Genomic DNA, 21,334 nt, shown 5'->3' with positions numbered 1-21,334 from the left:
AGAGGCCCCCGGACTGCCGGCTGTACTGGAGCCATCTCCGACCATCCATCCAGCTGTAGATGTGGTCGGATACTTAGCTGTATGTCAGGAGGTCCGGGCAGCCGTACAACACCCAAAGCCTCCTGCTATCATCATCCAGGTGTAGAGGCCCCCGGACTGCCGGCTGTAGGGGAGCCATCTCCGACCATCCATCCAGCAGTAGATGTGGTCGGATACTTAGCTGTATATCAGGAGGTCCGGGCAGCCGTACAACACCCAAAGCCTCCTGCTATCATCATCCAGGTGTAGAGGCCCCCGGACTGCCGGCTGTAGGGGATCCATCTCCGACCATCCTCCCTGCAGTAGATGTGGTCGGATACTTAGCTGGATGTCAGGATGGCCGAGCAGCCGTACAACACCCAAAGCCTCCTGCTATCATCATCCAGGTGTAGAGGCCCCCGGACTGCCGGCTGTACTGGAGCCATCTCCGACCATCCATCCAGCAGTAGATGTGGTCGGATACTTAGCTGTATGTCAGGAGGTCCGGGCAGCCGTACAACACCCAAAGCCTCCTGCTATCATCATCCAGGTGTAGAGGCCCCCGGACTGCCGGCTGTAGGGGAGCCATCTCCGACCATCCATCCAGCAGTAGATGTGGTCGGATACTTAGCTGTATGTCAGGAGGTCCGGGCAGCCGTACAACACCCAAAGCCTCCTGCTATCATCATCCAGGTGTAGAGGCCCCCGGACTGCCGGCTGTACTGGAGCCATCTCCGACCATCCATCCAGCAGTAGATGTGGTCGGATACTTAGCTGTATGTCAGGAGGTCCGGGCAGCCGTACAACACCCAAAGCCTCCTGCTATCATCATCCAGGTGTAGAGGCCCCCGGACTGCCGGCTGTACTGGAGCCATCTCCGACCATCCATCCAGCAGTAGATGTGGTCGGATACTTAGCTGGATGTCAGGAGGTCCGGGCAGCCGTACAACACCCAAAGCCTCCTGCTATCATCATCCAGGTGTAGAGGCCCCCGGACTGCCGGCTGTACTGGAGCCATCTCCGACCATCCATCCAGCAGTAGATGTGGTCGGATACTTAGCTGGATGTCAGGAGGTCCGAGCAGCCGTACAACACCCAAAGCCTCCTGCTATCATCATCCAGGTGTAGAGGCCCCCGGACTGCCGGCTGTACTGGAGCCATCTCCGACCATCCTCCCTGCAGTAGATGTGGTCGGATACTTAGCTGGATGTCAGGAGGTCCGGGCAGCCGTACAACACCCAAAGCCTCCTGCTATCATCATCCAGGTGTAGAGGCCCCCGGACTGCCGGCTGTACTGGAGCCATCTCCGACCATCCATCCAGCAGTAGATGTGGTCGGATACTTAGCTGGATGTCAGGAGGTCCGGGCAGCCGTACAACACCCAAAGCCTCCTGCTATCATCATCCAGGTGTAGAGGCCCCCGGACTGCCGGCTGTACTGGAGCCATCTCCGACCATCCATCCAGCAGTAGATGTGGTCGGATACTTAGCTGGATGTCAGGAGGTCCGAGCAGCCGTACAACACCCAAAGCCTCCTGCTATCATCATCCAGGTGTAGAGGCCCCCGGACTGCCGGCTGTACTGGAGCCATCTCCGACCATCCTCCCTGCAGTAGATGTGGTCGGATACTTAGCTGTATGTCAGGAGGTCCGGGCAGCCGTACAACACCCAAAGCCTCCTGCTATCATCATCCAGGTGTAGAGGCCCCCGGACTGCCGGCTGTACTGGAGCCATCTCCGACCATCCATCCAGCAGTAGATGTGGTCGGATACTTAGCTGGATGTCAGGAGGTCCGAGCAGCCGTACAACACCCAAAGCCTCCTGCTATCATCATCCAGGTGTAGAGGCCCCCGGACTGCCGGCTGTACTGGAGCCATCTCCGACCATCCTCCCTGCAGTAGATGTGGTCGGATACTTAGCTGGATGTCAGGAGGTCCGGGCAGCCGTACAACACCCAAAGCCTCCTGCTATCATCATCCAGGTGTAGAGGCCCCCGGACTGCCGGCTGTACTGGAGCCATCTCCGACCATCCATCCAGCAGTAGATGTGGTCGGATACTTAGCTGGATGTCAGGAGGTCCGGGCAGCCGTACAACACCCAAAGCCTCCTGCTATCATCATCCAGGTGTAGAGGCCCCCGGACTGCCGGCTGTACTGGAGCCATCTCCGACCATCCATCCAGCAGTAGATGTGGTCGGATACTTAGCTGGATGTCAGGAGGTCCGAGCAGCCGTACAACACCCAAAGCCTCCTGCTATCATCATCCAGGTGTAGAGGCCCCCGGACTGCCGGCTGTACTGGAGCCATCTCCGACCATCCTCCCTGCAGTAGATGTGGTCGGATGCTTAGCTGTATGTCAGGAGGTCCGGGCAGCCGTACAACACCCAAAGCCTCCTGCTATCATCATCCAGGTGTAGAGGCCCCCGGACTGCCGGCTGTACTGGAGCCATCTCCGACCATCCATCCAGCAGTAGATGTGGTCGGATACTTAGCTGGATGTCAGGAGGTCCGAGCAGCCGAACAACACCCAAAGCCTCCTGCTATCATCATCCAGGTGTAGAGGCCCCCGGACTGCCGGCTGTACTGGAGCCATCTCCGACCATCCTCCCTGCAGTAGATGTGGTCGGATACTTAGCTGTATGTCAGGAGGTCCGGGCAGCCGTACAACACCCAAAGCCTCCTGCTATCATCATCCAGGTGTAGAGGCCCCCGGACTGCCGGCTGTAGGGGAGCCATCTCCGACCATCCTCCCTGCAGTAGATGTGGTCGGATACTTAGCTGGATGTCAGGATGGCCGAGCAGCCGTACAACACCCAAAGCCTCCTGCTATCATCATCCAGGTGTAGAGGCCCCCGGACTGCCGGCTGTACTGGAGCCATCTCCGACCATCCATCCAGCAGTAGATGTGGTCGGATACTTAGCTGTATGTCAGGAGGTCCGGGCAGCCGTACAACACCCAAAGCCTCCTGCTATCATCATCCAGGTGTAGAGGCCCCCGGACTGCTGGCTGTAGGGGAGCCATCTCCGACCATCCTCCCTGCAGTAGATGTGGTCGGATCCTTAGCTGGATGTCAGGAGGTCCGGGCAGCCGTACAACACCCAAAGCCTCCTGCTATCATCATCCAGGTGTAGAGGCCCCCGGACTGCCGGCTGTACTGGAGCCATCTCCGACCATCCTCCCTGCAGTAGATGTGGTCGGATACTTAGCTGGATGTCAGGAGGTCCGGGCAGCCGTACAACACCCAAAGCCTCCTGCTATCATCATCCAGGTGTAGAGGCCCCCGGACTGCCGGCTGTACTGGAGCCATCTCTGACCATCCATCCAGCAGTAGATGTGGTCGGATACTTAGCTGGATGTCAGGAGGTCCGGGCAGCCGTACAACACCCAAAGCCTCCTGCTATCATCATCCAGGTGTAGAGGCCCCCGGACTGCCGGCTGTACTGGAGCCATCTCCGACCATCCATCCAGCAGTAGATGTGGTCGGATACTTAGCTGTATGTCAGGAGGTCCGGGCAGCCGTACAACACCCAAAGCCTCCTGCTATCATCATCCAGGTGTAGAGACCCCCGGACTGCCGGCTGTAGGGGAGCCATCTCCGACCATCCATCCAGCAGTAGATGTGGTCGGATACTTAGCTGTATGTCAGGAGGTCCGGGCAGCCGTACAACACCCAAAGCCTCCTGCTATCATCATCCAGGTGTAGAGGCCCCCGGACTGCCGGCTGTAGGGGAGCCATCTCCGACCATCCATCCAGCAGTAGATGTGGTCGGATACTTAGCTGGATGTCAGGAGGTCCGGGCAGCCGTACAACACCCAAAGCCTCCTGCTATCATCATCCAGGTGTAGAGGCCCCCGGACTGCCGGCTGTACTGGAGCCATCTCCGACCATCCATCCAGCAGTAGATGTGGTCGGATACTTAGCTGGATGTCAGGATGGCCGAGCAGCCGTACAACACCCAAAGCCTCCTGCTATCATCATCCAGGTGTAGAGGCCCCCGGACTGCCGGCTGTACTGGAGCCATCTCCGACCATCCATCCAGCAGTAGATGTGGTCGGATACTTAGCTGGATGTCAGGAGGTCCGGGCAGCCGTACAACACCCAAAGCCTCCTGCTATCATCATCCAGGTGTAGAGGCCCCCGGACTGCCGGCTGTACTGGAGCCATCTCCGACCATCCATCCAGCAGTAGATGTGGTCGGATACTTAGCTGTATGTCAGGAGGTCCGGGCAGCCGTACAACACCCAAAGCCTCCTGCTATCATCATCCAGGTGTAGAGGCCCCCGGACTGCCGGCTGTACTGGAGCCATCTCCGACCATCCTCCCTGCAGTAGATGTGGTCGGATACTTAGCTGTATGTCAGGAGGTCCGGGCAGCCGTACAACACCCAAAGCCTCCTGCTATCATCATCCAGGTGTAGAGGCCCCCGGACTGCCGGCTGTACTGGAGCCATCTCCGACCATCCATCCAGCAGTAGATGTGGTCGGATACTTAGCTGGATGTCAGGAGGTCCGGGCAGCCGTACAACACCCAAAGCCTCCTGCTATCATCATCCAGGTGTAGAGGCCCCCGGACTGCCGGCTGTACTGGAGCCATCTCCGACCATCCATCCAGCAGTAGATGTGGTCGGATACTTAGCTGGATGTCAGGAGGTCCGAGCAGCCGTACAACACCCAAAGCCTCCTGCTATCATCATCCAGGTGTAGAGGCCCCCGGACTACCGGCTGTACTGGAGCCATCTCCGACCATTCTCCCTGCAGTAGATGTGGTCGGATACTTAGCTGGATGTCAGGAGGTCCGGGCAGCCGTACAACACCCAAAGCCTCCTGCTATCATCATCCAGGTGTAGAGGCCCCCGGACTGCCGGCTGTACTGGAGCCATCTCCGACCATCCATCCAGCAGTAGATGTGGTCGGATACTTAGCTGGATGTCAGGAGGTCCGGGCAGCCGTACAACACCCAAAGCCTCCTGCTATCATCATCCAGGTGTAGAGGCCCCCGGACTGCCGGCTGTACTGGAGCCATCTCCGACCATCCATCCAGCAGTAGATGTGGTCGGATACTTAGCTGGATGTCAGGAGGTCCGAGCAGCCGTACAACACCCAAAGCCTCCTGCTATCATCATCCAGGTGTAGAGGCCCCCGGACTGCCGGCTGTACTGGAGCCATCTCCGACCATCCTCCCTGCAGTAGATGTGGTCGGATACTTAGCTGTATGTCAGGAGGTCCGGGCAGCCGTACAACACCCAAAGCCTCCTGCTATCATCATCCAGGTGTAGAGGCCCCCGGACTGCCGGCTGTACGGGAGCCATCTCCGACCATCCATCCAGCAGTAGATGTGGTCGGATACTTAGCTGGATGTCAGGAGGTCCGAGCAGCCGTACAACACCCAAAGCCTCCTGCTATCATCATCCAGGTGTAGAGGCCCCCGGACTGCCGGCTGTACTGGAGCCATCTCCGACCATCCTCCCTGCAGTAGATGTGGTCGGATACTTAGCTGTATGTCAGGAGGTCCGGGCAGCCGTACAACACCCAAAGCCTCCTGCTATCATCATCCAGGTGTAGAGGCCCCCGGACTGCCGGCTGTAGGGGAGCCATCTCCGACCATCCTCCCTGCAGTAGATGTGGTCGGATACTTAGCTGGATGTCAGGATGGCCGAGCAGCCGTACAACACCCAAAGCCTCCTGCTATCATCATCCAGGTGTAGAGGCCCCCGGACTGCCGGCTGTACTGGAGCCATCTCCGACCATCCATCCAGCAGTAGATGTGGTCGGATACTTAGCTGTATGTCAGGAGGTCCGGGCAGCCGTACAACACCCAAAGCCTCCTGCTATCATCATCCAGGTGTAGAGGCCCCCGGACTGCCGGCTGTAGGGGAGCCATCTCCGACCATCCATCCAGCAGTAGATGTGGTCGGATACTTAGCTGTATGTCAGGAGGTCCGGGCAGCCGTACAACACCCAAAGCCTCCTGCTATCATCATCCAGGTGTAGAGGCCCCCCGACTGCCGGCTGTAGGGGAGCCATCTCCGACCATCCTCCCTGCAGTAGATGTGGTCGGATACTTAGCTGGATGTCAGGATGGCCGAGCAGCCGTACAACACCCAAAGCCTCCTGCTATCATCATCCAGGTGTAGAGGCCCCCGGACTGCCGGCTGTACTGGAGCCATCTCCGACCATCCATCCAGCAGTAGATGTGGTCGGATACTTAGCTGTATGTCAGGAGGTCCGGGCAGCCGTACAACACCCAAAGCCTCCTGCTATCATCATCCAGGTGTAGAGGCCCCCGGACTGCCGGCTGTAGGGGAGCCATCTCCGACCATCCATCCAGCAGTAGATGTGGTCGGATACTTAGCTGTATGTCAGGAGGTCCGGGCAGCCGTACAACACCCAAAGCCTCCTGCTATCATCATCCAGGTGTAGAGGCCCCCGGACTGCCGGCTGTACTGGAGCCATCTCCGACCATCCATCCAGCAGTAGATGTGGTCGGATACTTAGCTGTATGTCAGGAGGTCCGGGCAGCCGTACAACACCCAAAGCCTCCTGCTATCATCATCCAGGTGTAGAGGCCCCCGGACTGCCGGCTGTACTGGAGCCATCTCCGACCATCCATCCAGCAGTAGATGTGGTCGGATACTTAGCTGGATGTCAGGAGGTCCGGGCAGCCGTACAACACCCAAAGCCTCCTGCTATCATCATCCAGGTGTAGAGGCCCCCGGACTGCCGGCTGTACTGGAGCCATCTCCGACCATCCATCCAGCAGTAGATGTGGTCGGATACTTAGCTGGATGTCAGGAGGTCCGAGCAGCCGTACAACACCCAAAGCCTCCTGCTATCATCATCCAGGTGTAGAGGCCCCCGGACTGCCGGCTGTACTGGAGCCATCTCCGACCATCCTCCCTGCAGTAGATGTGGTCGGATACTTAGCTGGATGTCAGGAGGTCCGGGCAGCCGTACAACACCCAAAGCCTCCTGCTATCATCATCCAGGTGTAGAGGCCCCCGGACTGCCGGCTGTACTGGAGCCATCTCCGACCATCCATCCAGCAGTAGATGTGGTCGGATACTTAGCTGGATGTCAGGAGGTCCGGGCAGCCGTACAACACCCAAAGCCTCCTGCTATCATCATCCAGGTGTAGAGGCCCCCGGACTGCCGGCTGTACTGGAGCCATCTCCGACCATCCATCCAGCAGTAGATGTGGTCGGATACTTAGCTGGATGTCAGGAGGTCCGAGCAGCCGTACAACACCCAAAGCCTCCTGCTATCATCATCCAGGTGTAGAGGCCCCCGGACTGCCGGCTGTACTGGAACCATCTCCGACCATCCTCCCTGCAGTAGATGTGGTCGGATACTTAGCTGTATGTCAGGAGGTCCGGGCAGCCGTACAACACCCAAAGCCTCCTGCTATCATCATCCAGGTGTAGAGGCCCCCGGACTGCCGGCTGTACTGGAGCCATCTCCGACCATCCATCCAGCAGTAGATGTGGTCGGATACTTAGCTGGATGTCAGGAGGTCCGAGCAGCCGTACAACACCCAAAGCCTCCTGCTATCATCATCCAGGTGTAGAGGCCCCCGGACTGCCGGCTGTACTGGAGCCATCTCCGACCATCCTCCCTGCAGTAGATGTGGTCGGATACTTAGCTGGATGTCAGGAGGTCCGAGCAGCCGTACAACACCCAAAGCCTCCTGCTATCATCATCCAGGTGTAGAGGCCCCCGGACTGCCGGCTGTACTGGAGCCATCTCCGACCATCCTCCCTGCAGTAGATGTGGTCGGATACTTAGCTGGATGTCAGGAGGTCCGGGCAGCCGTACAACACCCAAAGCCTCCTGCTATCATCATCCAGGTGTAGAGGCCCCCGGACTGCCGGCTGTACTGGAGCCATCTCCGACCATCCATCCAGCAGTAGATGTGGTCGGATACTTAGCTGGATGTCAGGAGGTCCGGGCAGCCGTACAACACCCAAAGCCTCCTGCTATCATCATCCAGGTGTAGAGGCCCCCGGACTGCCGGCTGTACTGGAGCCATCTCCGACCATCCATCCAGCAGTAGATGTGGTCGGATACTTAGCTGGATGTCAGGAGGTCCGAGCAGCCGTACAACACCCAAAGCCTCCTGCTATCATCATCCAGGTGTAGAGGCCCCCGGACTGCCGGCTGTACTGGAGCCATCTCCGACCATCCTCCCTGCAGTAGATGTGGTCGGATGCTTAGCTGTATGTCAGGAGGTCCGGGCAGCCGTACAACACCCAAAGCCTCCTGCTATCATCATCCAGGTGTAGAGGCCCCCGGACTGCCGGCTGTACTGGAGCCATCTCCGACCATCCATCCAGCAGTAGATGTGGTCGGATACTTAGCTGGATGTCAGGAGGTCCGAGCAGCCGAACAACACCCAAAGCCTCCTGCTATCATCATCCAGGTGTAGAGGCCCCCGGACTGCCGGCTGTACTGGAGCCATCTCCGACCATCCTCCCTGCAGTAGATGTGGTCGGATACTTAGCTGTATGTCAGGAGGTCCGGGCAGCCGTACAACACCCAAAGCCTCCTGCTATCATCATCCAGGTGTAGAGGCCCCCGGACTGCCGGCTGTAGGGGAGCCATCTCCGACCATCCTCCCTGCAGTAGATGTGGTCGGATACTTAGCTGGATGTCAGGATGGCCGAGCAGCCGTACAACACCCAAAGCCTCCTGCTATCATCATCCAGGTGTAGAGGCCCCCGGACTGCCGGCTGTACTGGAGCCATCTCCGACCATCCATCCAGCAGTAGATGTGGTCGGATACTTAGCTGTATGTCAGGAGGTCCGGGCAGCCGTACAACACCCAAAGCCTCCTGCTATCATCATCCAGGTGTAGAGGCCCCCGGACTGCTGGCTGTAGGGGAGCCATCTCCGACCATCCTCCCTGCAGTAGATGTGGTCGGATCCTTAGCTGGATGTCAGGAGGTCCGGGCAGCCGTACAACACCCAAAGCCTCCTGCTATCATCATCCAGGTGTAGAGGCCCCCGGACTGCCGGCTGTACTGGAGCCATCTCCGACCATCCTCCCTGCAGTAGATGTGGTCGGATACTTAGCTGGATGTCAGGAGGTCCGGGCAGCCGTACAACACCCAAAGCCTCCTGCTATCATCATCCAGGTGTAGAGGCCCCCGGACTGCCGGCTGTACTGGAGCCATCTCTGACCATCCATCCAGCAGTAGATGTGGTCGGATACTTAGCTGGATGTCAGGAGGTCCGGGCAGCCGTACAACACCCAAAGCCTCCTGCTATCATCATCCAGGTGTAGAGGCCCCCGGACTGCCGGCTGTACTGGAGCCATCTCCGACCATCCATCCAGCAGTAGATGTGGTCGGATACTTAGCTGTATGTCAGGAGGTCCGGGCAGCCGTACAACACCCAAAGCCTCCTGCTATCATCATCCAGGTGTAGAGACCCCCGGACTGCCGGCTGTAGGGGAGCCATCTCCGACCATCCATCCAGCAGTAGATGTGGTCGGATACTTAGCTGTATGTCAGGAGGTCCGGGCAGCCGTACAACACCCAAAGCCTCCTGCTATCATCATCCAGGTGTAGAGGCCCCCGGACTGCCGGCTGTAGGGGAGCCATCTCCGACCATCCATCCAGCAGTAGATGTGGTCGGATACTTAGCTGGATGTCAGGAGGTCCGGGCAGCCGTACAACACCCAAAGCCTCCTGCTATCATCATCCAGGTGTAGAGGCCCCCGGACTGCCGGCTGTACTGGAGCCATCTCCGACCATCCATCCAGCAGTAGATGTGGTCGGATACTTAGCTGGATGTCAGGAGGTCCGGGCAGCCGTACAACACCCAAAGCCTCCTGCTATCATCATCCAGGTGTAGAGGCCCCCGGACTGCCGGCTGTACTGGAGCCATCTCTGACCATCCATCCAGCAGTAGATGTGGTCGGATACTTAGCTGGATGTCAGGAGGTCCGGGCAGCCGTACAACACCCAAAGCCTCCTGCTATCATCATCCAGGTGTAGAGGCCCCCGGACTGCCGGCTGTACTGGAGCCATCTCCGACCATCCATCCAGCAGTAGATGTGGTCGGATACTTAGCTGTATGTCAGGAGGTCCGGGCAGCCGTACAACACCCAAAGCCTCCTGCTATCATCATCCAGGTGTAGAGACCCCCGGACTGCCGGCTGTAGGGGAGCCATCTCCGACCATCCATCCAGCAGTAGATGTGGTCGGATACTTAGCTGTATGTCAGGAGGTCCGGGCAGCCGTACAACACCCAAAGCCTCCTGCTATCATCATCCAGGTGTAGAGGCCCCCGGACTGCCGGCTGTAGGGGAGCCATCTCCGACCATCCATCCAGCAGTAGATGTGGTCGGATACTTAGCTGGATGTCAGGAGGTCCGGGCAGCCGTACAACACCCAAAGCCTCCTGCTATCATCATCCAGGTGTAGAGGCCCCCGGACTGCCGGCTGTACTGGAGCCATCTCCGACCATCCATCCAGCAGTAGATGTGGTCGGATACTTAGCTGGATGTCAGGATGGCCGAGCAGCCGTACAACACCCAAAGCCTCCTGCTATCATCATCCAGGTGTAGAGACCCCCGGACTGCCGGCTGTAGGGGAGCCATCTCCGACCATCCTCCCTGCAGTAGATGTGGTCGGATACTTAGCTGGATGTCAGGAGGGCCGAGCGGTCTACGGTGCCAGACTCAAGAGGAAGCTCTTACCTAGACATGGAGGCCGGGGTTCAAATCCCACTTCTGACATCAACCTGATGGGATGGAATCCTTTGATGGTGGACTATTAATGGATTATCTTAACTAAACTATACAATGGTTGTCTCTGGAAGAAAACCCCGATCTGCTCTGCACACAGTCATAGTCCGGCAAATACAGTCAGTGTATCGGTCGTATTCCCGGACTATACCGTATCCTATATCACAGCCATCATTATACAGAAAGTCTAACCCCCGAGTGCCCCAATAACCAACACAGGACGACTTATTCCAGCATATCCTAATAACCTTCCAGGCATTGCCATGGTGTAGGACTACAAATCCCAGATATACCTGCTAGGTCTCTTGTAGTCGTAAAACTACCATATACAGCAAGCAGGGCCGCACAGGCTGGGACTTGTAGTTCCACATTGGGTGTCACTATAGCCTGGAACAGATGAGCAGTAATCCCCGCACCGTCCCCCAGACACGGCCACAAGCCCCACCTGTGTCCATTAGTAAGGACCGTATCCTGCTGGAATCAAGGACCTGTGATGATGGCTGGATCATGTGATCTGTCACATGTGTGGGCGGAGTCAGACTGTGACAACCTGGGGGCTGTATACTCCTTGGCGTCGTATAGTGTGCATGTAATGTATGTAACATGTCTGACACAAAGCTGTATCAGTAATGTGCACGCGGCAGAACTGTGTGTGATGTGTCTGTAGACTGTGCTGTAACATGTCTCCTGCATATAGCAGAGCAGTTCATGCGTGTACAGTGCCTGACACCTGCCTGTGCGTGTAGTGTATGTAACATGCCTGACACAAAGCTGTATCAGTAATGTGCACACGGCAGAACTGTGTGTGATGTGTCTGTAGACTGTGCTGTAACATGTCTCCTGCATATAGCAGAGCAGTTCATGCGTGTACAGTGCCTGACACCAAACTGTGCATGTAATGTATGTAACATGTCTGACACAAAGCTGTATCAGTAATGTGCACACGGCAGAACTGTGTGTGATGTGTCTGTAGACTGTGCTGTAACACGTCTCCTGCATATAGCAGAGCAGTTCATGCGTGTACAGTGCCTGACACCAAACTGTGCGTGTATTGTATGTAACATGCCTGACACAAAGCTGTATCAGTAATGTGCACGCGGCAGAACTGTGTGTGATGTGTCTGTAGACTGTGCTGTAACATGTCTCCTGCATATAGCAGAGCAGTTCACGTGTGTACAGTGCCTGACACCAAACTGTGCGTGTATTGTATGTAACATGCCTGACACAAAGCTGTATCAGTAATGTGCACGCGGCAGAACTGTGTGTGATGTGTCTGTAGACTGTGCTGTAACATGTCTCCTGCATATAGCAGAGCAGTTCATGCGTGTACAGTGCCTGACACCTGCCTGTGCGTGTATTGTATGTAACATGCCTGACACAAAGCTGTATCAGTAATGTGCACGCGGCAGAACTGTGTGTGATGTGTCTGTAGACTGTGCTGTAACACGTCTCCTGCATATAGCAGAGCAGTTCATGCGTGTACAGTGCCTGACACCTGCCTGTGCGTGTATTGTGTGTGCATGTGGGGGTAATAAACCTGCTGCAGGATTGTACACGCAGCATCAATGTTTGTGTAATGTGCGTCCAGCAAAGTTCTGTGTAATGTGCAGAAACGTCATCAACCCCAAAGTAAAACCTGTACCAGACCCCAACTATAATATTTCGCTTGACATCCCCGTCTCCTTATGGGGCCCACAGGGCTCCTGGAGTTTTTCAGTTTTGCCTCTCCCCATATAACGCATATAATACATTCCCATAAGTAAAGTTACCGTAACTTTCTGCATTTTCTGCAATATTTTTTCTGCAATCTGAGCTACGCAGATTAGGGCTGAGGTCACACATAATGGAACTGCGACTTTGTTTTTGGTTGTAGATTTTTCTGTAGTTTTTTGAGCCAAACCTAGAAGTGTCTGCAGTAGGAATGGGAACTATAAAGGAAATCAGAGAAGAATAAACATAGAAAAAAATGTTCGTGCAAAGTGAATGAGCAGATCTAAGTCCGGTAACCGTGTGTTTATAGCTGAGTAGCCAATAAAGTTCTAGAAAAGACACAAGGCCGTCTAAATCCTTCATAAAGAAGATGCCGCATATTAATAGAAAAATTCCTTCCAGCTCCAAATCTAGCAGAATTAGGATAAATCTCCGCAGCAATGTCCCGTCTCCGCACAGCTCATAATGTGCGATATTTTATCAAGGTCTATACGGCTGTGACTAAGGATCGCCCTGCTCATGTTAGTGATTGGAGTCGCACTGCGGGTGCTGCACCCGGGACTTGTAGTCGCAAAATAGCGAATATTGCTCGACTTTTGTGCAACACTTGCTGCACCCTCAGGGTCACAACGGGACTCCATTCAGTAATATGAGTGCAGGAGGTGCAGGGCGACAGCAATCTTATGATCCTAGGTTATAGCGGGTTGGCTCTGCCGCGGGGGTCACATTTATTAAGCTACGTGCGGCTTTGTCTGGGCTCTTCTTATACCTTTATGAAGCAATTGCACTTATTTTCCAGATGTTATTCTGCCCTTGTCACTTTTCCTTTTTATTGGGTGTGACCTAAATGGAAATCCTGTATACAAATAACCTCCTTGACGCCATGAAGTATATCCTTCTAGGATGAATGACTGAAAGGGTTAATGTGGTCCGCTACACAACTCCCTGCTTGAGAAAAAAAAATCACACAGATCCATCTTGGATACAGAAGAAGGAGACAAATTATTAGGTTTGTTTCAAAATGTAAAGAAACCCCCCTAAATGAAGAGAACATGGTACAAGAAAGCCTTAGTCACATGACCGACCTCTGTCAGAAACGCACGTGTCGATCGGTTTTTGGCCTTATTCACATGACACAATGCTACATGTCTAGGATTGTATCTACAGGTCTATTTATGTAGCCGTCAAAACACACAAAGCAGAGCAGCTTCGTCTTTTGTCAGTTGTGCGAGACGGTGCATCAAAAATGGATATGGAAATTATTTTTTAAAAGCCCTACAATGGTGTTTTTCCCTACAACAAAAGTGTTCCCGCGATATGGTGATGCTCCGGTGGCCGCGCCGGTGGTCTTATTATCTTGTCCTGCAGCGATTTGTCACACATACACAATGGCTGCCCCCAATCACAGTGTATACAGCGCCATCATTTTAGGAGGACCGTTGGCAAAGCATCTACTTCCCTCTCACATCTCAAGTGGAAACCCCCAGGTATGTAAATCATGTGTCCTAAACATGGCTGGGTGGCGGCCATGACAAATACCGCATTTGCTGTAAATTCATCACTAAGGAGACCAGTAAATGGAACACCTGGCTGAAATTCGTTCAAAAATATGACCATAAAAACATAAAGTTTAGTAATTTTTTTTCTGTATTTGTACATAAACACGTCATCCTGCTATAATACATTCCAAGACGTCTTTCATCTAGATAGCAATACACAGACTATAAATGGATACGCGAGGACAAGATTAATAACGTCAGTAGTGTTAGCCATTTACGTTACTATTGTTATTCACTTGCAATTGCTGAGAATTGTTGCATAGTAACAGCCCATATATCTGCAGGGTGCCGCCATATGTTAGGTGGCAGGTCATAGGGTGGTCACCTCTGACATAAGGGCAGATAATCCAGCTTTTCCACCTCTCTCCATGTCTGGACTCAACTGGGAATCGTATCAGGACTGATGGTTCAGGCTGCTGTGACCATGGAAAGCCTTGTGGCTCCATCTCCGCTCGACCTACGGTTAAGCTCACTGTAGTCAACTGGCAAACATGTAACCAAGTGCCGGCGACAAGATAAGAGTTGACACATTGGGCTGACAACTAAACCACTTTCTTCTAGCCATTGCCAGGGGTCATGGTAGTCAGGACACCTACAGACTGGAACTGGTGATATATCTGAGTGATTTTTCCATAAGCTAATTGTCTACGCGAGCCCTTTAATACATCTCCGTTATGGAGAACATCTATGAAGGGTCATAGGACAATGAGGTCCATATTTCATGGCTCTTCCATTATTCGAGGCCTGCATGTTCTTCCTCTTTGATTTCCACCTTTACAGTAATGTCATTGAAATGTTCCTGGTTTTCTGAAATTCCAGAATCTTCTCTGTTTGGTGAATTCTTTTGTTTCTGAGGTGGATTGAGATCTGAGCGCTTCCAAGCATCTCCTTTGCCTGTTGGATGAGTTTCTTGGTGTTTCTTCAGAGCAGACCTCCTGGAATAACTCCGGCCACACTCGGCGCACATGTAGGGCTTTTCTCCTGTATGAAGCCGCAGATGTTCTAGGAGAGACGACCTCCAGTTGAAGCTCTTTTCACATTCGGAACACGGGAAGGGTTTGTTTCCTTTGTGGACGGCCTGATGTTTCGTCAGCTTGTAGCTGTTTACAAAGCCTTGGCCACACTCCGAGCAGGTATATGGCTTCCCCTCACTATGGACCCTTTTGTGCCTGTCTAGACGGGACTTCAGACTAAAACTTTTCAGACACTCGGAACATGAAAACAGCTTCTCCCCGCAATGTATTTTTTTATGATTTTGGAGGGCTGAGTTGACGTTGAAAGATTTTCCACAGTCTGAACAGGAGTATGGTTTCTCACCTGTGTGGGTTCTAACATGCTTTTCGAGACCAGACTTCTGAGAGAAGACTTCTTCGCACTCGGAACATGAAAACGGAGCGACACCTTTGTGAACCTTCTCGTGTTGAGCAAGTGATGAAAACTGAGTGAAGGTTTTTCCACACTCAGAACATATGAATGGCTTTCCCTCATTGTGACTGACCTGGTGACGGACCAGATGTGCTTTGGTTACAAAAGACTTCTCACAATGGTTGCATAAAAATGGCTTCTCCCCTGTGTGGATTTTCTGGTGCTGCTTAAGGTTGGACTTTCTACAGAAGCATTTCCCACACTCTGAACAAGAGAATGGTTTCTGTCCTGTGTGGACTACGAGATGCCTGGTAAGGTCTGACTTGGTCGGGAAATTTTTATTACATTCCTGGCAAGAAAATTGCTGCACTTTGGTGTGAACTTTCTGATGTTTGGCGACTTGGCATTTCTGGCTAAAGCCTTTCTTACAGACAGGACACTCGTACGGTTTTTCTCCTGTGTGGGTTCTCAAGTGTTTGATAAGGGCAGATTTCTGAGCAAACTGTTTGTCACATTCTGGGCAGGCATGTGATTTCACTCCGGTGTGAACATGTTGATGGTTGTTGAGGTTCGATATGCTGCTAAAGCACTTGCCGCAAGACGAGCAGGAATATGGCTTCTCCCCAGAGTGAACTCTTAAATGCTTCAAGAGTTCGGACTGGTAAGTAAAGACTTTCCCGCAGTCTTTGGAAGGGCAGATGATCTTATTGTGGATCTTTTGGTGCTGCTTTAGTGCAACCTCTCGGGTAAAGCACTTTCCACACTCGGAACAAGAAAATGGAGTCTCCTCGCTGTGCACCAGCTGGTGCCGTATCAGATGTCTTTTGCGGCTAAACCTCTTGTTGCAGTCTGAACAGGCATACGGCTTTTCCCCTGTGTGCGTTCTTTGATGCTGCTCCAGATTAGATCGCTTATAGAAAGATTTATCACATTCAGTGCAAGGAAAAAGTTTGTCGATGGCGTGAACCCGCTGGTGTTCCACCAAGGAAGACTTCCAACGAAAACTTTTTGGGCACTGTGGGCAAGAAAATGGTTTCTCACCTGTGTGAATCCTCACGTGTTCCAAAAGAGACGACTTCCATCTAAATCGCTTTTGGCATTCGGAACACGAGAACGGCTTATTACTAGAATGTATCAGTTTATGTTTGGCGTGTTCTGCAGCTGATGAAGAACGAATCCCACACTCCCAACAGAAGAAGAACTTCTCCTCAGAATGGACGATTTGATGTTTGACCAGATGTGACTTCTGCCTAAAACTCTTAGCGCACACAGAACACGAATACGGCTTCTCACCAGTATGGATCCTCAAGTGCTTGACAAGGCCTGAGCTCATGTCAAAGCTTTTGCTACAGATGGTGCACACAAAGGGCTTCTGCACCCCGCTGTGAGTTCTCGTATGTTTGATAAATTCAGACTTCTGCATGAAAAGCTTTCCACACTCCGAGCAAGAAAAGCGCATCTCTCCTTTATGGATCCTGCTGTGTAAAAGAAAGGTTGAGTATTGTGTAAAACATTTTCCGCATTCTGGACAAATCAGAGGTTTTCTATCAAAATGAGCAACTTGATGTCTAACAAGATGAGACTTCGTGCTAAAACTCTTTCTACATTCGTGGCAGAAATACGGCTTGATGGCGGCGAGTGATTTCTGGTGTTTTTTAAGAGAGAGTTTAGTAGGAAATGGCCGCCTGTGCTCCAAAAAAGAAAGCGATTGCTCCTGTTTGTCAGTGTGCACGGGGTCAGCAGGGTGCAGTAGACTGTCAATATCACCAGGACTTTGCTGTGAGGCTTCCTGAGGCTTCAAGGCTGCAGGCACTGACTGCCCTATGGGCTCTCCATCTGCAAAAAGAAGATGCCATTTCAGTTCCTAGTAAAACAAAGCTTAATGAACAAGGATGTAGGCTTGGACTGGGTCTGTATCCACTCCCAGTCCACTGCTGGAAAAGCTGATCTGTGCAGGGCCCAAGTGTCAGACTGCAACGGATCACATACCAGTGAATTATTTGGTGGATAGATCAACAGTATGAAATATCGTTTTGGGGTAGACAAACCCTTTAAGACTGTCATTTCTTATATCAGTCTTAGAAAAGGCCCTGACTGGCTCCGGCCTCTTAATAAATTAGACATACGCCCGAGTCCTAGAAGGGAAATCTTACAGCAGCCAGGAAGGGCCGGAGATTTCCTCAGGCTACGGAAATAAGAAAGGCGTTCGCACAATGGCCTGCTTTCTGTTCCGATATACCAAAATTCAAAGAAAGTGGTAAGCAATGAACAAAATGGGGGTTGTGACCCATCTTTAGTGCAAGAAAGGGTCAGGAGTCAAAAACGTGCCACATTACCACTAGAAAACTGGAGTAGATGGGTCGATAAATCCCCCCAATGTGTCCTAAAAACCCAGCCGTGTGCAGGAGGCCTTCCATAATGGTCTGGAAGGAGAGCAGCCATGTTTCTCTATTGCACTTTCCACTAGAGTTGACTGAGACATTATCCAGAGATTGTGACATTACACCAAGCACCAGATATTCATGTGTGAGAACAATAATGTTACTCCAGCACCCGGACGTGATCTGTTCTTACCTGGACCACTCCATGTTCTCTTGGGCGGCCATCGCTCTGTGATCCATGGCTCCTGCCCCTTCTCAATCATTGATATAATTTCAGGTTTTACAGCGATGTTACCTGGATGATAACAGAAGTGAATGTTTATATATTGCAGGTCTCACAATGTAGTAATGGTAGGTGATTTCTATCTATAACCTCAGGTCCTATGCCCAAATACAAGAGACTCTGCAGCAGCTCCGCTCTTCTATTAGGACACTTCCTAGTCAATTCCAAGAAGAGTCTGCTGTCAGACAAGCCCCTGATAAGAGTATCGAGGTGTCAAGGCCCTGGCGGGATAATAGCAGTCCTATATACGCACCACATTGAAGTCCACACAATGGAGGACTTGGCGACTTTTCACCTTAGAGTCAGCCATATCCCCTGCGGTAACATCCGGATGTATGCTTTGTACACCAGTGAGATGGGTAGTCCATGTGTACTATGTGCAGTATTATCTAGGAATGGCTCGGTATCTTTGACTCATTGTGCCGCCATACAGCTTCTCTTCTTGCTGTGTGTATGACGTCTTAGGACCACGTGAAGGCACTGACAACTTACCCAAAGATCGGAGACAAGTGAAGTTTTCCATCATCACATCTTTATACATTTCTTTCTCTTTTATCTGTAAAGATTGCCACTCCTCCTGCGAGAAATACACCGCTATATCCTCAAAGGTCGGCATCTGTGGGAAAGAGACAAACGTTATACAAGGTGTACTTCTGTGTCGCTTATAGGTGCACGTGGCTAGTTACTATGGCCACGCTACACATTGCGGTAGATGCAGCGAATTCCTGGACACCACATTAATATACAAAGTCATGAGAAATCCAACAATTCCTTCCACGGTCTGACCTCGATCATCTCCTGGGGCAGATTGTCTCCGATCCTGTAACCCGGGGACAGAACCAGCCTGGAACCCCCAAGTCCAGCATGAAGAGAACCCCAAAGCAATTACATTCCCCAGACAATCCCTTTAAGGAAAGATTTTGGGTCCCATCTACAAGCGGCCCAGGGTGCTGCACTTCATCTATACAACACATACATTATACTGTAGAGACGTCACCTGATGAGCCTGCAGGCAGGAAGCGTGGCGAGTGTGAGCGGGCGTCATCCCCGGATCGTGCCCCTGTGCAGGGCAATTATTCCTGGGGCTGCATTTTATAAGATTATCTTTGCAAAGCTGCAGAAAAACAGAGGAAAGACATATAATACAATAAGAATAAGGTAAAAAATATCAAACATGTCAGAGAGAACAAAGACCATTATATCTGTCCTCTGCCAGTCATTGCACCATTCCCTCTGCCCTCTGCCAGTCATTGCACCATTATATCTGCCCTCTGCCAGTCATTGCACCATTATATCTGCCCTCTGCCAGTCATTGCACCATTATATCTGCCCTCTGCCAGTCATTGCACCATTATATCTGCCCTCTGCCAGTCATTGCACCATTATATCTGCCCTCTGTCAGTCATTGCACCATTATATCTGCCCTCTGCCAGTCATTGCACCATTCCCTCTGCCAGTCATTGCACCATTATATCTTCCCTGTTCCAGTCATTGCACCATTCCCTCTGCCAGTCATTGCACCATTATATCTGCCCTCTGCCAGTCATTGCACCATTATATCTGCCCTCTGTCAGTCATTGCACCATTATATCTGCCCTCTGTCAGTCATTGCACCATTACCTCTGTCCTGTACCAGTCATTGCACCATTATATCTGCCCTCTGTCAGTCATTGCACCATTATATCTGCCCTCTGCCAGTCATTGCACCATTATATCTGCCCTCTGTCAGTCATTGCACCATTATATCTGCCCTCTGTCAGTCATTGCACCATTCCCTCTGCCAGTCATTGCACCATTATATCTGCCCTCTGTCAGTCATTGCACCATTCCCTCTGCCAGTCATTGCACCATTATATCTGCCCTCTGCCAGTCATTGCACCATTATATCTGCCCTCTGCCAGTCATTGCACCATTATATCTGCCCTCTGCCAGTCATTGCACCATTATATCTGCCCTCTGCCAGTCATTGCACCATTATATCTGCCCTCTGCCAGTCATTGCACCATTATATCTGTCCTCTGCCAGTCATTGCACCATTATATCTGCCCTCTGTCAGTCATTGCACCATTATATCTGCCCTCTGTCAGTCATTGCACCATTCCCTCTGCCCTGTACCAGTCATTGCACCATTATATCTGCCCTCTGCCAGTCATTGCACCATTATATCTGCCCTCTGTCAGTCATTGCACCATTCTCTCTGCCCTGTCCCCTCCCCAGCACTTCCCTCCCCTGAGACTTCTCTGGAGCTTCCCCACTTCTCTAGAATTCTCTACCCTGATAATCAGAATAATTCCCACTAAATACAAACCTTGTGGAACTACAAATCCCAGCAGACACAGACTCTCCATCTTCTGCTGAAGCGATGGAGTGTGCAGGATCCCGGACAGCTTTCTGGGAGCTGTAGTTCCACAGCAATGATTAAGGTTTAAGGCTCCAGTCTGCTGGGACTTGTTGTACTACAGACCTGCCCGGCCGGGCTCTGCTCTCAGTCTCCGGGGCAGCGGCAGGTTGGTGGGTCAGAGGGAGGACTCTGGTGAGCGACAGGACCTGTGGTGACGTCACGGCCATGTGATCAGTCACATGTGTGGGAGGAGTCGGCTTGAGGGGATTAGACAGTGTGTCCTGTTATGTAGCGGAGCTGTGTGTGTGTGTCCTGTTATGTAGCGGAGCTGTGTGTGTGTGTCCTGTTATGTAGCGGAGCTGTGTGTGTGTCCTGTTATGTAGCGGAGCTGTGTGTGTGTCCTGTTATGTAGCAGAGCTGTGTGTGTGTCATATTATGTAGCGGAGCTGTGTGTGTGTGTCCTGTTATGTAGCGGAGCTGTGTGTGTCCTGTTATGTAGCGGAGCTGTGTGTGTCCTGTTATGTAGCGGAGCTGTGTGTGTCCTGTTATGTAGCGGAGCTGTGTGTGTCCTGTTATGTAGCGGAGCTGTGTGTGTGTCCTGTTATGTAGCGGAGCTGTGTGTGTGTGTCCTGTTATGTAGCGGAGCTGTGTGTGTGTCCTGTTATGTAGCGGAGCTGTGTGTGTCCTGTTATGTAGCGGAGCTGTGTGTGTCCTGTTATGTAGCGGAGCTGTGTGTGTGTGTCCTGTTATGTAGCAGAGCTGTGTGTGTGTCCTGTTATGTAGCGGAGCTGTGTGTGTCCTGTTATGTAGCGGAGCTGTGTGTGTGTCCTGTTATGTAGCGGAGCTGTGTGTGTGTCCTGTTATGTAGCGGAGCTGTGTGTGTGTGTGTCCTGTTATGTAGCGGAGCTGTGTGTGTCCTGTTATGTAGCGG

At 52.5% G+C, this 21,334-nt stretch overlaps 2 protein-coding genes across 3 annotated transcripts in view; both read right to left on the bottom strand.

Moving 5' to 3' along the window:
• Nucleotides 1–11,263, bottom strand: part of LOC142185105 (uncharacterized) — a 37,123-nt gene extending 25,860 nt beyond the window's left edge. The window contains exon 1 of the mRNA XM_075260359.1: nt 11,210–11,263. The gene's annotated coding sequence lies outside the window, so the exon portion shown is untranslated. The remainder of the gene's footprint in view (nt 1–11,209) is intronic.
• A 2,863-nt stretch (nt 11,264–14,126) lies between these two features.
• On the bottom strand, nt 14,127–20,600 carry LOC142185104 (uncharacterized). 2 transcript variants are annotated; one of them, XM_075260358.1, is made up of 5 exons: nt 20,527–20,600; nt 19,060–19,176; nt 18,555–18,678; nt 17,973–18,074; nt 14,127–17,234 (listed from the first exon to the last, which is right to left on the bottom strand). In XM_075260358.1, the coding sequence occupies exons 2-5, from the start codon at nt 19,105–19,107 to the stop codon at nt 14,767–14,769; spliced, it is 2,742 nt and encodes a 913-aa protein (XP_075116459.1). In that variant the 5' UTR covers nt 19,108–19,176; nt 20,527–20,600; the 3' UTR covers nt 14,127–14,766. The 2 variants fall into 2 exon arrangements, with proteins under 2 accessions (XP_075116459.1, XP_075116458.1); XM_075260357.1 differs by having other exon boundaries at nt 20,371–20,578.
• Between the last annotated feature and the right edge of the window lie 734 nt (nt 20,601–21,334).

The sequence above is a fragment of the Leptodactylus fuscus genome, chromosome 11 (genome assembly GCF_031893055.1).
Source record: "Leptodactylus fuscus isolate aLepFus1 chromosome 11, aLepFus1.hap2, whole genome shotgun sequence".
In the NCBI taxonomy this organism is placed as follows: domain Eukaryota; kingdom Metazoa; phylum Chordata; class Amphibia; order Anura; family Leptodactylidae; genus Leptodactylus; species Leptodactylus fuscus.
The sequence above is the reverse complement of the archived record's forward strand: the minus strand, read 5'-3'. Positions and strand labels throughout refer to the sequence as shown.